This window comes from Aedes albopictus, chromosome 2 (genome assembly GCF_035046485.1).
Source record: "Aedes albopictus strain Foshan chromosome 2, AalbF5, whole genome shotgun sequence".
Taxonomy (NCBI): domain Eukaryota; kingdom Metazoa; phylum Arthropoda; class Insecta; order Diptera; family Culicidae; genus Aedes; species Aedes albopictus.
The window spans coordinates 443,591,401-443,607,597 of NC_085137.1; the positions used below are offsets into that span (position 1 = coordinate 443,591,401).

A 16,197-nucleotide genomic window follows, 5' to 3' on the forward strand; every position below is an offset into this window, starting at 1 on the left:
CATAAAATTCAGCAGAGATACTTTTAAGAATTCCATGCTTAGGTTCATGGTGAAATTTCAGATAATAAGTTTTTCTTCAAAAATTCTAGCAAGGGATTTCTTGAAAAAAATTTCCAGCTCGTCAGAAATTGTTCTAAAAAATCATTTAAAAATCCTGCCTGGGTTTCTGTAGAAATTTTTGAACAAATCCTTGTCTCAAAAACCCCTTAAAAACTCCTGGAGAAACCTTTGGAAATTCCTGGAGGAAATCCTTGAAAATTTTCTGGTAAACTTCCTGGACAAATATTCCTGAAGCAATTCCTGAAGGTATCTCTGGAGCAATTCATGGCTGAATACATAGGACAATGTCCAGGAAAATACCCGAAGAAACTTCTTTAGATACCTCCCTAATTCTTAAAAAAACGTGAGAGACTTCTACAACTCTACAACTATTTCCAAGGCAAAATTGCTATAGATAATTCTGAAGGGATTACTAGAAAAAAGTTACGTGTTTTGAAAAAATCTGCAGAAATCGCTGACAAAGGTTCTGCAATAAATGTCTTAAAGGAATGTCTCAATAAGTTTCTGGGGGATTTCTGGGAATTTGCCGAAAAAAATCTTGGAAGAATTCCTGAAGATATCCCCGGAGGAATTCTCAAAAAAAAAATACGATAATTCATGAAAGGATTCGTACACAAAAGTCTCTGCACTATTATCTGGAGGAATTTCTGCAATAAACCCTACAGAAATGAAAAAGTATCCTGGAGGAATTCTTAAGAGAACAACTGAGGAAATTGAATGATTGCATTTTTAAAGAAGTCTTTGAGAAAAACCTGGAAGAACTGGAGAAGCTACCTAGAAAAAGACCTAGCTGTATAGCACTTTTTTAAGCTAAAGTTCGTTTAAGAGTCGTTTGTTGAGCGCTTACTTGCTGAGAATATATTCTTTCTTGATGATTTCTAGAACATGTTGAGAGGAATTTTTGCAGGAGCTTCCTGAAAGAATCTCTGAAGAAATCTCTGGAGAAATTCCCAAAGAAATGTATGAGCAGGAATGCATTTTAAAGCACTGCCTACAGGAATTCTTTTTGAAGCCATTCTGGGAAATCATGTGAAAATCTTCTTTCTGTAAATTACCAGAAACATTTTGATAACTCCTGAAGAAATCCCAAAAGGCATTTCTGGCGGTGTCCCTGGAAGTAACCTTGAACAATTTTCTAGGAATTTTAAGTTGAATTCTTTCGCGATAATTACACGATATTTTCGTGTAATAATAATAAGTAGTACAGTTTCGGCACAGTGAATGAGTCCACAGAAGGGACTCTCGACTAGACTACAATATCTTCAGAATGGCCAAACAAATGTGGAGTCCATGAATCTCCGAACACCATGAGCACTTAGCGTTTTTCAACTGATCAGCGTTGTTGGTGGTTTTTTTTTTTTGAGAATGGTTTCCGTTTCGGATGTACAGATTAGTTGACCCTTGTTTTTATCTTCGCTGGTAGACATTTCGTTTCGTAGACATTCGTTCTATCCACCATTATCGTGTGGTGACGAGATCTTAGAGGTTCCATCAGTAACAGATCCTTGTAATCCGCTGAGCTAAATAGTTGGATAAGCTGATCGAGCGCCTGAACTATCCTGAAATACATCAACCAATTTGAGGAGATCCGTAACAGATTCCTTGGTGAGTGAAGGCATTTTAAAGATCGCTTGCACCTGCTTCTTCTCAACCTTCTTCACGGCGTGCATTAGGGTCATTATGATCCAAACCCCGTTTTCAAGCCATAATATCTCTTTTGTTCATTAACTAATCGTAGTAAAACTTTAGAAATTTAAACTGTTAGAATGATGGCTTTTTAAACGATTCAAGTGATCAATGTCTTATTTGAAAGAAAATAACGCCAAGAATGTGTCAATTTTATAAAAAAAAGTAGTTCTGGGAACACTGGCCACAGGGAATCTTCCACACAGGGCACCATGTTGGACATGTGGGCTTGCATTATATTTTGGCAGTAGTTGTGGAATATCTTAAGTTTTGGAAAGTTTTGACTTCGGTAAAGTTGCTAAGAAGACTAAGAAGACTAACAGCTTTTACATAGGAAAAAAAAATCAATTCCAGAATCACTCACTGCGTGGCGCTAGTGTTCTTGGAAGCTTCCAGTTTAGACTAAACGTCATATATCTCGCGCCATGTCTCGCGTTCTGGGCCACGTAGAAGGATACTGCCTTCGGCAAAGTTGTTCAGGGGACTCAATTAAAATTCAACAATTTAGTTCGCGATTTACTCGCTGCATGGAGCTGGTGTCCTTAGAAGCTTCCAGTTTAGTCTATGTGCTGCGTTCTGGGCCACGTTGTTCCGTAAAGTTGTTCCGAAGACTAAGAGCTTTCACATAGAGAACAATTTAGTTCGCGATTCGCTCACTGAGTGGCGTTTATGTTGTTTAAAATAATGTCCAAAATCCCCAGAACCAACATGGGACCCCTCTTGTTATTTATTTCACAAGCCCTTTTCTTCTATTTCTCCTCTATCCATGAATACTTTACCTGTCTTTAACCTCTGTGATTAATTTGAAATAACCTTTCCCTAATGCTTTAGGCCATCTGAGACCTGCTTCTACTTTCCTTTGCTTTTCAGCCCTCTGAGAACCCTTTTTGTTTTACTCTTAGCACTTTTGAGGCATCCACCTTCTAGCACACGGAAGTCATATGAACTTAAATCAAGAGAAAACAAAGACATAATGTCAGAAAACTGATAACACTAACCAAGGACAAACAAAAACGGAAAATTTCGGAAGACAACTTAACCTAAAGAAAGTAAACAAACACCACACCAATTAACTCATTATTTTACGGTTTTTTATTTTTCAAAAAAATAATAGCAATAAAGTAATTGTTTGTTGGATTACTTCACAGGACGACGAAGAAAAGAAGAAAAAAAATAATCATAATAATAATGATAACAATAAACAGTTTTCATTTTCTGCTCCATCCTCATCGTGTTCTTTTTTGCTTGTTTTTAGCCATGCTTTCAAAAGTAGGTATGATCGAAAATAAAAAAAAGGTGCGCTGATGATTTTGTTTCCCACTACCCGCAGTTAGAGAAGTTTTAGTTTCAATCAACGGTTTTTTTTTCTGATCAAATTTTGACGTTCTTTTAGATTCAATTCGGATTCCAATCGTGGTGGTGGTGGTCGCTTAGCGTTTTGCTCCGAGATAAGCAGGTTAATTGAGAGAACTGATTCTGACCAAGCATTTTTCAAAAAAGAAGTACGGAGAAAAAAATAAATCGAGAAATTTACAAGGTACGGATTTTTATTTGATTTGCTACGCTCTAGAATTAACAATCAAGAACTATTGGTTGATTCGCCAAAGAGCCCAGTATGGCAGAAAGTAGGTTGGAAACGACAGACGAAGAAGAAGAGGAAAGCAGCTGAGAAGATTGTGTGAAATGATTTGAAAGCGAAAAAAATCGCGCGCGATTGTTTCCAAGACGCTGGATCAGCGTCGGAAACGATTTCTCATCGATTTATCCTGCAGAGAGTAAGTGAGTGATTGAGTGAGTGCAGGTGTGAGTGAGTGTATGATGTGTTCGGATAACTAGGTGCAAGTGTGTACGTACTGAATTTGGCTCCTCTAGACAAGATTAACAAATACAAACAAAAACTCAATGGTTCTCAAATTGGGAACTACTAATAGCGATAAAACAAATATGAGGCGGTTTACGGCAAACAATTCCATTCCAGATGAAGGGGAACTCATGAGTTCGGGATGGGTTGCTGCTGCTGCTGCATGATTCTAACTATACAAACTACTAAGGTAAATTTTACCGGTAACATCATTTTTTTCCTATCGAGTGTACACAAAGTCAGTTTCAAAGGGGACTAACATTTTTCATATTTTTTTTTATTCAGGTTGGTTGAATCCACGTTCGGACGAGTCTGAAGTAAAAATTTTAAAATAGGACGCGGGATTCTCTCGTTCTCTCGCTCTCGCTCGCTCGCTCTCTCTCTCCTATCTCATATTTCGCTTGTTATAATATACTTTTTACACATTGTTTTAAGTGGGGTTTTCTAAACCTGCATTTACATTCAAGTCATTAGTTTTCCTTTTTTAATTGGGGATTCTTTCTCTTCTTTGTTCACTAATCACTAATAATATTGTTTCATTTGCCTTTTTGTTTTCTTAACCTCTGCATTATCAACTACTTGTTTTCTCTCATTGTTTTTTTTTTGTTCAATCTTGGTACTATCACTACAGTTTTTGAATCAGACTAACTTGTTTGCTTAATAATCTTTCAATTTATTAACGATTTACTTGGTTTACTGCCTACCGCTTTCCCTTTTTTGTTCCTACGCGCGCGCAACTCGCTCTGTCCGATGCAAAGTTTCATATAACGCGGCGTTGTTTTCAACGTGTTTTCTTTTTCTGTTTTGCTTGTTTGAAGGATTCAGGTGTTGCTGTGTGAGGTTATGATGATTGAATGAATGAAAAACAAAAGGTTTCAAAGGCTGCTGAGAGTTTGAGAAACCACGAAAGGCCTACAGCTGCTGCGCACGAGGCAAGTCGGACTGTGGTGAATAAATTATGTTTAAATTATGGTGTGTTAATTTCCTTGAACCATTCCACACGAAGTGCTTTCGGCAGCATCCAGCTTTGATGAAACTTTTTCTGTTTTGTAATCTTTATCTGACGGGCGCGAGTCCAATTCCGTTCAAGCAAGTAGGGGTGAGTAGTGTGTTGTGTGTAAATATACGTTCGTTTCTCTATTTGTTGCTTTTCTTTGCTTTTTTTCACTTTCTTAACAATACAGACTATTTACAAGGTATAATTTCATTCAATTGCAAGTTTTGCTTGTTTTACGATATAATTTTTACATGATTTTCCCATTTCTAACGCTTTTTCCTTTCTCTCGCTTTTACTCAAGCTCACAACAGACCGACTAGGCAAGAAAGACACTACTCAACCGTTTTCCTTTCAAATTTGGATTAGCTGTTCTGGGGTGGTACTCAACCAATGCATTGGTATCTCAGCCATCTTGATAAATTCACAGCCCTACTTCATAATCCACATGTTCTCACAATTAAAAGAATTGACTTTTTTTCTATTTCTCATTTAAAGTTGTTGGTAGAATAAATTCAGTAAACGGATACGAACACTTCAAGCAGGGTTGCCAGCTGATTTTTTCGAACATTTTGAGAATTATTTGAAGCTTTGATTCTTCAACATTTTCTTCTCAGTTGGTAACTCTAAAATAGCTTTTTATCGGATTTCAATGAAAGTTCAGAAGAAATCCATGGAGAAATGTTTAAATGGAACCCATGAAGAAATTTGGGGAAAATCTCTAGAGAAAACTTCTCCTAACGGATCCTATTAACATCTGTCTGTAAAATTTTGATAAATTTCTTAAAAATCTCTCCAATTTTTTCGGAAAAAAAAAATGTTCTGGGGGAATCTAAAAAACATAAATCCAAGCAAAACTCAATCGAGGAAGTCTTGGACGGATTCCAGAGTAAAATCGCTGAGGATTTTTTAGGACTGAGGGACCACTTTTTCAGATGCTCCAGAAGAAATCTGAGGAAGAGTTTCTTTTTCTATTGATTTTTTGAAAAAGTGAGCCAACATTTCCATAGAAAACTGTCTGCAGCAACTTTTCATGGAAACTATTTAGAAACCACTTAAATATCATGCCAAAATCTTTGAGAAGTTCCTAGAAATATCACTTGATTATTTTAAACAATTCGGCCGAATAACTACAGGAAGATTGATATCGCTTAAGTTTCCAGCCGCGTTTTTTATGAACTCCTGTATTCAACTTCAAACCTGAACAAATACGGAGAAGGGTCGATGAGACATTCCTGGTTAAATTAAGTGAAAATGCTTTTTACAATATTTTTATGATTTTTTTGGTAATAATTCTTGTTAAGTTTCAAGAAATCCCATAACAAGACATCCGCCCAGTACCCGGTGTTGGAAGAAACATTAAGGTTGAAGGATTCGTCATTGATATCACGTTCATCATTGAAATTTCAAAAGCAGTTTTCTCGTTCAAAACTCTAATGATCATAATGTGAAAGTATTCACTGTATTCCGGATAAAGAATGGAATACAATGCATACCTTTCTTTATAAACCTTCATGTTTCGGAAGAGAAAACTGCTTTCGAAATTTTAATGATGATGGTGGTATCAATGACGAATCCTTCAACCAGGGATGCCATATGTACAGATTTATCTGTATTATACAGATTTTTGAGCTCCCATACAGATTCCGTTATACATGAAATACAGATTTTTGAGCTAGATGGACCATTTTATTTTTGTATGGGATACAGATTTTTCTCCCAAATTTTGTATGGGATACAGATTTTTGAAAAAAAAGTGATACAGGTTTTTCAAAAAATCTTTTAGCATCCCTGCCTTTAACCCTAAATGCACTTCCAGAAATGCTTTGAATTCCTTGACAGGATTTTTGATGAATTTCAATGACACCTATTATAATGAAATATTCAGAAAATGCTCAGGAGAATCTTAAAAACAACAAAATTCCGAGTAGAGCTCAGCGGATCATACAAAAATCTTTGATATGTTCCTAGATATAACACTGTCGGAGTTTTTTGAAACATTATTTTTTTCTGAAAAACTTGTTTGCTCTTGAGTTTCCCTCAAATTTTCCAGTGAAACTCCAAAACGGGATTAATTCAGGAACAACTCAAAAAATTTCAAAAACATCCTCGAAACATCTTCGAAAATGTCCCACACATGATAAACTCTTTGTGAAATGTAGCGAAAACGCTTTTTGTCCAATTTCAGGGATTTTTTTTAGATAAAAATTCTTGTTAAGTCGATCGAGAAAAGCTTTGAGAAATTCCTCTACAAATCACGGTGGACTTGCATCCAGTAGATTCCGGGTAGACTTCCACGAAGAGTTAGTATTCAGTGTTGTAGAAAAAGGAAGAGTTCCAGAAAATATTTTGAATTTCATGACAGGATTTTTGGTAAATTTTTATGAAATTTCTGGAGCATTGGTTATAACCTCTTCGTTGACCTCTAGAGGGCGTTTGCTGGAAGCAAGTCTTCCACGATCATTATGAAATTGCCCGAAGCTTTTCTCAATCGACCAAACAAGAATGTTTGCAAAAAAATAAAAAATCGGGGAAAAAAGGAAAGCTAAATCGCGAAAGATTAATTAAAATTAGGTGATCACTTTTTCAGATGACCTAGAAGAAATTTCAGGAAGAATTAACTGTGGAGCTTTCTATGAAAAATCTGAAAAGGTGAGCCAAAGCTCCTAAGAAAATTGTCTGCAGTAACTTCTTGTGGAACCTATTAGGAAACCTCTAAAATCTCAAGCCAAAATCTTTGAGAAATTTCTGAAAATACCAAAATACTACATAAAGATTGCTAATATTTCTTAAGTTCCCAGCAGAATTCCTCAAAAAACTCTTAGGTGAAACTCCAAAATGATTGATTGAAGAACTACTGAACAAATACGAGAAATGCCCTCGGAAAGGCAGATGAAAAATTAAATAAAAAAGTTTTTTGAAAAAAAATCTTGTTGAGTCGATCAAGAAAAATTTCCTTCAGCAGACTCTGGGTAGAAGTCTACGGACTGCTAGTAAGCAGCGTTGGCGGAAAAATTAGGAAGAATTACGAAAAAAACTTACATTTTATGACAGGTTTTAATAAAAAAATCGTGAAAAACTTTTGGAATAATTGTTTGGAAACGTGAAGGCAAGGATGGGAACACTAACTTGGAAAGAGTTACACTCATTTGCTATTTCCTCAGCTCAGAAGCGTGCAATGAAGAAATGATGTATGGACGACTTTTGCCTCGTGGTTTGGTCTAAAACTTTTCCGAATAGAGCATAGGTCGCACTCACATACCAAAGTCGTGAGGGAGCTGCGAAGGCAACTCTCCACGAGGTGAATGTAAATTACACTCACCTCGTGGAGAGTCGCTTTTACAACCCTGTCACGACTTTGAGATGCGTGTGCGACCCCTACTCTATTCGGCAAAATTTTAGACCAAACCACACGGCAAAAGTCGTTCATACATTGTTTCTTGATTGCATGCTTCTGAGCTGAGAAAATAGCAAGTGAGTGTAACTCTTTGCAAGTGAGTGTTCCCATCCCTGCGTGAAGGCATTTCTAAAAAAATAGTTCCAACTCAAGTAACACACTTGTCATAGAAGAGTCACGGCGGCGCAGGTTTTTGTTGGCCAGAAGTCACTATGACTTACTTCTAACAAATAAAACAAATTTGCTAGAAGTAAGTCACAGTGACTTCTGCGCAACAAAAACCTGCACCGCCGTGACTCTTCTATGACAAGTGTGTTACTTGAGAAGCAAAACTCTACGGAGGACGTCTTTAATGGATCCCAGAATTACATCCGTGGAGGAGGTAACAGATCTTGGGGATATCTTTTCGAAATTTTCCCAAAAAAATCCGAGAAAACATTTTAATTTTTTTTAGAAAAACTTAAAAAAAGTTAACCTAAGAAATTCTTGGAAAAACTCCTTATGAAAATTATTTCGAAACTACTTTTTTATCAGATTTTTTTTTTTGAAATTCCATGATAAAATCCTGAAGGGTCCTTGTTGTTATTTCAGGAGGACTCTCTATCTCTCAATTTACGGTGGAACACCAACAGATCTAGCATACATGGAGAGCATGCCGGTCTGAGTCGTATTGACCCCAACGTCCTACTAGGATTAAGAAAAAGCTCTGAGATTAATATGGAGGACTTTTCGATGAATCTCACGAGGATTCACCCTGGTAAATCATGAAAAACTTCTTAAAATAATCTCTTGTGGAATTTGAGACGAAATGTTTTGTTGTAGATGCCTAAGATCCATGACTCTCGCTCACTTAGTGCCATAGTGGTCAAAAGAGCTAAAAAGAGAGAATCCCATGGTCAATTGAATGAATTCCTGGTGAAAATTTGTGAAGAATCTCTTAAGCAACTCTTCATGAGAAATTTTGTAGGATTTTGTAAAAAACATAAAAAAAAATTAAAAAAATCCCTAAATGAGTTAAAACTAAAAAAAAAATTTTGAAGACAATCCTGAAGGATTTTCAGTGAAATTTCAGCATTAATGTTAACGCACAAGCTGCCACAAAGATTGGACTGATGATTTTTCCTATTAACTCTGGTTAAATTCATGTGGAATTTCGTGGGAAAAGTTTTTGATTATTTTTAGACCACAATAGCCAAAAGCCTACTTCGCGAAAAAAAAATGAAAATTGTTGAAAATATTTTCATAATATCTTGTAAATCTTCCCAAAAATGATTCCAAAAGTTTTGGAAAAAGATAACTAAAACAAAATTAAAAAATGTTCCTTGTTGACTCTCTGAACTTTTATTTTTTATTTTTTGCAAAATCGTATGCAATACCATCAGAAACTACGTCATGAAGTCAATCCAAACCCATTTCCACTAGATTTGTATCGAAGAACTTATAAATAGGGTTGAAGAAAAATTGGAAAGTACTACTGAAAATAAACGACGAAATTCTTGGTGAATTCTCCAGATTTTTTTTTAATAATCTGGGAAAATCTACAAAAAACGCAATTATTGGAGCACAAATCTAAGCTGAACCAAATGAAGGAAATGTCGGATGGATTCCAGAATTGAGTTATTTAGGAATTTATTAATAAAAATTAATTTGAGGAGCATCTTTTTCAGAAGAAATCTGAGGATAAAATTTGGGTGTAGTTCTTTGTAGAAACATTGGAAAAGTAAGCCAAAATATTGCCAATAAAAAAACACTTCCAATTTTTGAGAAATTCCAGGAAATATTTATAAAAGAACTTTGAAGCTATTCAATAAAATTTAGTTTTCAAAACTCTAGCAATTCTTAAAGAGCTTCTGTCATACACTAACCAAACATATCTGCCGTAATTTACACCAAGAACTCATTTTGCCTTTCTACTTAACATTAAGCTCGATTCCCTCAAGGAGTTCCATCTACAGTTTTTGTCAAGTTTTCCTCGCGAATTTATGCAGATGTTTCTGAGAATATTGAGGTTCTCTGTGCTACTTTCAAATTATGAATTCTGCTTCAAGCTGTGACCAAAAGTTGATTCCCAAAATAAATTTTCCTAGAAATAATTCTAAGAGCTCAATTTCTTTGAGGATTTTCACATAAGTTTCTCAAGACTTCTAAAAATGTTTGAAAAATATGCCAAAGTCAAACAAACTAGAAGGTGCTCTTATAACTTTCATAAAACCAAAACAAAAGGTGTAAGGTTTTATTATGGTTCTTCCCAAGCAACACGACTTGTTTCAAAGCCAGTACCGCAACATCAGTGCAATTTATTCACTGTTCAAATTAAGGACAACAGAATACGTTTTGAATTTCCCTAGACTGAGAAAGCCAGTTCGAAATCATAAATCAAATTCCAGTCGAAATTCACAAACAATATATTAAGACTCGAACCATGGACACCAGGAGTATTAACCACTCACCTTACATACTACTCCAGAAGCTCTGTGAAAGATTTGCTGCTCAATGCACCATAAAAGCCACTGAAGTTACGCGTTACTTCATTGTACCGTTTTTGCCACAAGTTAGAAAGCTGTCAAAAAGAAAAGACGCGCAAGTTTTCCGCAACACATTTGGAACCTAATCTGAACAAACAAACCAGAGTAAGATGTTTCATGTGTGTTACATAGCACATTTAATGTAAGCTGACTGTATTGCCACTTGTGAGGAATATGTAAGCTCCGCCTCCATAAATCGATGTTAAATACGATGTTATTTGTAATTCCTATGAAACAAAGCTGCAATTTAACGATATTCGGAGTTTAAATGCAACTCAACCGACAAGATGGAAGTTGCGTGCGCTTTTATTGCAATTCTTTTAGACCAAAGCATAAAAAACCACATTTTGGATGATGTTGCAGGTGCTGCTTGGAATATAGCTTCCATAAGTCTATTTGTTCACGAAAATCGTTACTAGGGATGCAACGATTTCTTCTTTTCTTTGATAAATATGCTTCAAGATTTCCTCATGACATAGCCACCTCCCTGCCACTGGGTTTATTCTGTCGACATTTTTCAGAAAGTTTCTAAATTCGGGAGTAAATGTAACGAAAATGCTGAGCAGAAGCGTCTACCTGAATGTTGCCTTTCATCAACAATTCTCCAAGAAATCCTTCCAGAAATTTATTAATTACCTTAGGGTTTCCGTTAAGAATCACCAGAAATTTCTCAAGAATATCTTCAACACTCAACAGGGGCTTCCTCCGAATTCTTCTACAAGTTTTTGGGAATTTCACCGTAATCTTGTCTAAACCTTTTTCATAAATGGTGGCCAATCTTTTACCACTCAGCTGGATTACCTCGATCTCTTCGAATAATTCTTTCAGAAAAGGCAGTAGAAATGCATTCACCAAGTTTGCCAAAAGCGTCGTCTCGAGTATTTGAGAAGGTTTGAGTTTTACCTGAATGTTTTCAAAAATTTCACCTTCCAATGTTTGGAATTGAGAAAAAAGTTCGTATTGAATATTTCAGGCCGAACATTTCAATAGGTCCTATCTGCATTTGAGAGGCTCTCTTTGTTTACTTTCTCTTTCAGTTATTGCAATGTAATGGTATACTTTTCTACTATTTTTGCGGTACAAATCGAAAGACGATTTTTTTGACCATCGTTCAATGCAAGGAGGTAATCAAAATTCAAATTAACAGCTGAGATATTAACGAAAGAGGGAGAAACCAAAGAGGGCCTCTCTTCTGCAGATAGGACCTTTAGACATGTTTGGCCTGATTTATATGGTTTTGTTGCAAATTTTAACAAAGACTATCAAAACGCTCGAAAATTTCACCAGAAGGATATTGACATTTCTATTGGCATCTTCGTCATTTTGAGTAAAATAACTGGCTTTGAACAGACGGTGATTTCTGCACATTATAAGATGGTTTCTCCCCCCATTTAAAAATACGTTGCATAACCGTTTAAGGAGCAAACGCTTGGGTAAAAGTACTTTATCAAACTCCTATACATCGAAAATGTCTGTTGGGTTAAACCTGAGCCATCGAAACGCTAATCCATATTTAAATTGATTCTTAAAACATTACTGCTCATCAAAACAAAAATACTTCAAAGTAAAATAAAATAATAATAAAATGCAAGTAAACTTTCATATTTACAACTGGCACCCCTGCTTTCAAGCGTTCGTTTCGCCCATCCGAACCCGCACTTCCATCTGCCCGTCGGCACTTGAAGCTTGATGAATTGTAAAACAAAACGCGGCAAACGCATACGAAGAAATGAGAAACAAACTTCAAACAAAAGAACGCGTAACGTCAGACGATCGTTGATCTCGATTGCAATTTTCCCGGGTGGATGGTTTTTTGATTTCGAATCATATCAACCTCTCTCTCTATATGTATGCACGGTGGTGTATGTAATCTGTTAGTCTTAAAACAAACGAAAGAAAAAAACACTTTCAATTTTCCCCTGATTAAATCGGGAAAAGACCACTTCCAGAAAAAAAAAAACTATACAGCTATTACTATGATGCGTAGATGGTTCCAGTCGCGCACCTAACATGGCTGCGCGATCCCACAATCTTCTTAAAAATTAATTAAAACGACCTCACCCAGTCCTTCGCGTATGATGGTTAGCTCTACCACACACCAGAGAAACGCAACAAAAGAGAACCAGCTGTCTGTCTGTGTCTGAATGTGTATTCGCAAACAAAAACAAAACCTAACGCAGTAAATTTAGTAGCTTCCTTGACTGAAAACCTTAGTACGATTCAAACACTTTCCATTTTAATTTTCCTAATCGACGACTCCTTACTCCTTCAATAAAATCTATATTGTCGGTTTCTAAAATTATTCAACAAAAATCTAACACGTGGAAACGCAGCAGGCTTTGCGTTTAGCTCCCGCGATCCCCATTGTCGAGGACCCGATCGGCTTTTTCTGTCTCGTAGGCGCATGTCTATGTGTGTGTGAGTGCTGTGTGTGTCTGTGTCTGTGATGCATCTAAACAAAGTTCGCCAGCTACCATTGCTGCTGTTCAGCTACTGCTTTGACTACCTTCTCTCTTCCTGTGCACTGTACAAATTGCCCAAAGCTTCGCTGGATCTTCTTCTTGCCCGGTTTCCACCCCTCCGTCTCTTTTGTTTGTTTCTACGTTTCTTTTTGGTAACGATTCGGTTGCTTTTGTTATGCACAATGCACACGCGCTTATTGTTTTGCTAAATTTTGCTAAAAATTATGTCCACTCTTTCTGTCTCTCGTTCTCGCGTGAATTCGTCGCTTTCATGTTCACTCGCTCATTCCCGCCGCCGTGCACTCAACGTCGTCGCCGTCCTTGAAGCTGCTTGGAGTTGCTTTGTAAATCGTTGCTGTTGTTGTCTATTGTTTTGCTGCCGCGCTGTTTGCCGATGGCGTTGCTGATGCTGCTGCTATCACTACTACTACTTGCTGCCGTTGCTGCTACCGTTGCTGATGCTACTGGTGGTTGCTGTGATGACTTTCTAGTGAGTACGCTGTTTCATCCGGGTCGCATTGTTTTCTACTTTATGTTACTCTTTGTTGTCGTTTTGCCTTTTTCCATTTTTTTGTAGTTGTTGGTTTGTTGGTTTTAGGATGTTGGTGGTGGCATTTGTAATGGTGGACGTGGTACGTGATTAAACTAGGGATGACGTTGAGTTATGATTATACCTCTTGGTACTTGGATAAACGGGCACGTAGTTCCATGTTTTCCTGTTTCAGCTGTTCCACTTCTCGGTGCAGGTTCATGTTCTAAAAGGGGAAGAAGCATAGTTAGAGCCGAATATTTGAAATTGAACAACTAGGAACTAGTATTTTTCTGATTGAATTGGAATGAATAGGATTCACTCGAAATTCTGAACAGGATTCACTCAAAATCTTGAGCAGAATTCACTCGAAATCCTAAGCAGGATTCACTCGGAATCCTGAGCATGATTCACTTGGAATCCTGAGCAGAATTCACTGGAAATCCTAAGCAGGATTCATTCGGAATCCTGAGCAGATTTCACTCGGAATCCTGAGCAGGATTCAATCGGAATCCTGAGCAGGATTCAATCGGTATCCTGAGCAGGATTCACTCGGAATCCTGAGCAGGATTCACTCAGAATCCTGAGCAGGATTCACTCGGAATCCTGAGCAGGATTCACTCGGAATCCTGAGCAGGATTCACTCGGAATCCTGAGCAGGATTCACTCGGAATCCTGAGCAGGATTCACTCGGAATCCTGAGCAGGATTCACTCGGAATCCTGAGCAGGATTCACTCGGAATCCTGAGCAGGATTCACTCGGAATCCTGAGCAGGATTCACTCGGAATCCTGAGCAGGATTCACTCGGAATCCTGAGCAGGATTCACTCGGAATCCTGAGCAGGATTCACTCGGAATCCTGAGCAGGATTCACTCGGAATCCTGAGCAGGATTCACTCGGAATCCTGAGCAGGATTCACTCGGAATCCTGAGCAGGATTCACTCGGAATCCTGAGCAGGATTCACTCGGAATCCTGAGCAGGATTCACTCGGAATCCTGAGCAGGATTCACTCGGAATCCTGAGCAGGATTCACTCGGAATCCTGAGCAGGATTCACTCGGAATCCTGAGCAGGATTCACTCGGAATCCTGAGCAGGATTCACTCGGAATCCTAAGCAGGATTCACTCGGAATCCTGAGCAGGATTCACTCGGAATCCTGAGCAGGATTCACTCGGAATCCTGAGCAGAATTCACTCGGAATCCTGAGCAGGATTCACTCGGAATCCTGAGCAGGATTCACTCGGAATCCTGAGCAGGATTCACTCGGAATCCTGAGCAGGATTCACTCGGAATCCTGAGCAGGATTCACTCGGAATCCTGAGCAGGATTCAATCGGAATCCTGAGCAGGATTCACTCGGAATCCTGAGCAGGATTCACTCGGAATCCTGAGCAGGATTCACTCAGAATCCTGAGCAGGATTCACTCGGAATCCTGAGCAGGATTCACTCAGAATCCTGAGCAGGATTCACTCGCAATCCTGAGCAGGATTCACTCGGAATCCTGAGCAGGATTTACTCGGAATCCTGAGCAGGATTCACTCGGAATCCTGAGCAGGATTCACTCGGAATCCTGAGCAGGATTCACTTGGAATTCTTGGAATTCTGAGCAGAATTCACTCGGAATCCTGAGCAGGATTCACTCGGAATCCTGAGCAGGATTCACTCGTAATCCTGAGCAGGATTCACTCGGAATCCTAAGCAGAATTCACTCGGAATCCTGAGCAGGATTCACTCGGAATCCTGAGCAGGATTCATTCGAAATCCTGAGCAGGATTCACTCGGAATCCTGAGCAGGATTCACTCGGAATCCTGAGCAGGATTCACTCGGAATCCTGAGCAGGATTCACTCGGAATCCTGAGCAGGATTCATTCGAAATCCTAAGCAGAATTCACTCGGAATCCTGAGCAGGATTCACTCGGAATCCTGAGCAGGATTCATTCGAAATCCTGAGCAGGATTCACTCGGAATCCTGAGCAGGATTCACTCGGAATCCTGAGCAGGATTCATTCGAAATCCTGAGCAGGATTCACTCGGAATTCTGAGCAGGATTCACTCGGAATCCTGAGCAGGATTCACTCGGAATCCTGAGCAGGATTCACTCGGAATTTTGAGCAGGATTAATCTGTAGACGTCACTAACCTCTTTTTCCAGGTAACCAGCTCGGAGCGCGATTTGATTTTCCTTCATGCGGCGGGCGTCGCGGGACCGCTTCGCCGCCATGTTGTTCTTCCGGCGCCGGGCCCAGTACTTGTCGTCCTTCATGTCGTCCGGGACGAACTGCTTGCGGGATTTCTTGATCATCGGTTGCGGTTTCAGCTCCTCGTCGGAGAAAGCCCGTGTCCGCGGGTCGAAGTCACGCGTGGCCGACGACATCGAGAACGCTGCAACATCGAAAACTAACATTTACAACTATGAGGGGAGATGCTCTTTATAAGAAGGGCGGGATTTGGTGGGGGTGTTTGGTGGGCGGTGGTGGTGGTGATGGTGGTGAGGGTGATGCCTTGGTAGGATAGTTCATGTTCATTGAACCATATTCTTTGAATCGCCTGGAAAGTCTATTTTAGATAAGAGTCTGGAAGGAACTTCCAGTCCTTCTTTATGGGACTTCTGGAAGAACCTTTGAAGATTCCAAAATCTTGCAGAAAAAAATCTTGGGCAGGTTTGTATAACCGCATAATAT

General features: G+C 38.5%; 1 protein-coding gene across 14 annotated transcripts in view; it reads right to left on the reverse strand.

Moving 5' to 3' along the window:
• Nucleotides 1–2,815: 2,815 nt before the first annotated feature.
• The window catches only part of LOC109409964 (hepatic leukemia factor), a 682,849-nt gene continuing 669,467 nt past the window's right edge, over nucleotides 2,816–16,197 (reverse strand). For 13 of the 14 annotated variants that reach the window (XM_062853779.1, XM_062853780.1, XM_062853778.1 and 10 more), the window contains 2 exons: nucleotides 15,657–15,913; nucleotides 2,816–13,740 (listed from right to left, as the gene is read on the reverse strand). In XM_062853779.1, the coding sequence (XP_062709763.1) occupies nucleotides 13,654–13,740; nucleotides 15,657–15,913 (344 nt within the window). In that variant the 3' untranslated portion in view covers nucleotides 2,816–13,653. The remainder of the gene's footprint in view (nucleotides 13,741–15,656; nucleotides 15,914–16,197) is intronic. The other variant, XM_062853770.1, reaches the window with a different exon arrangement.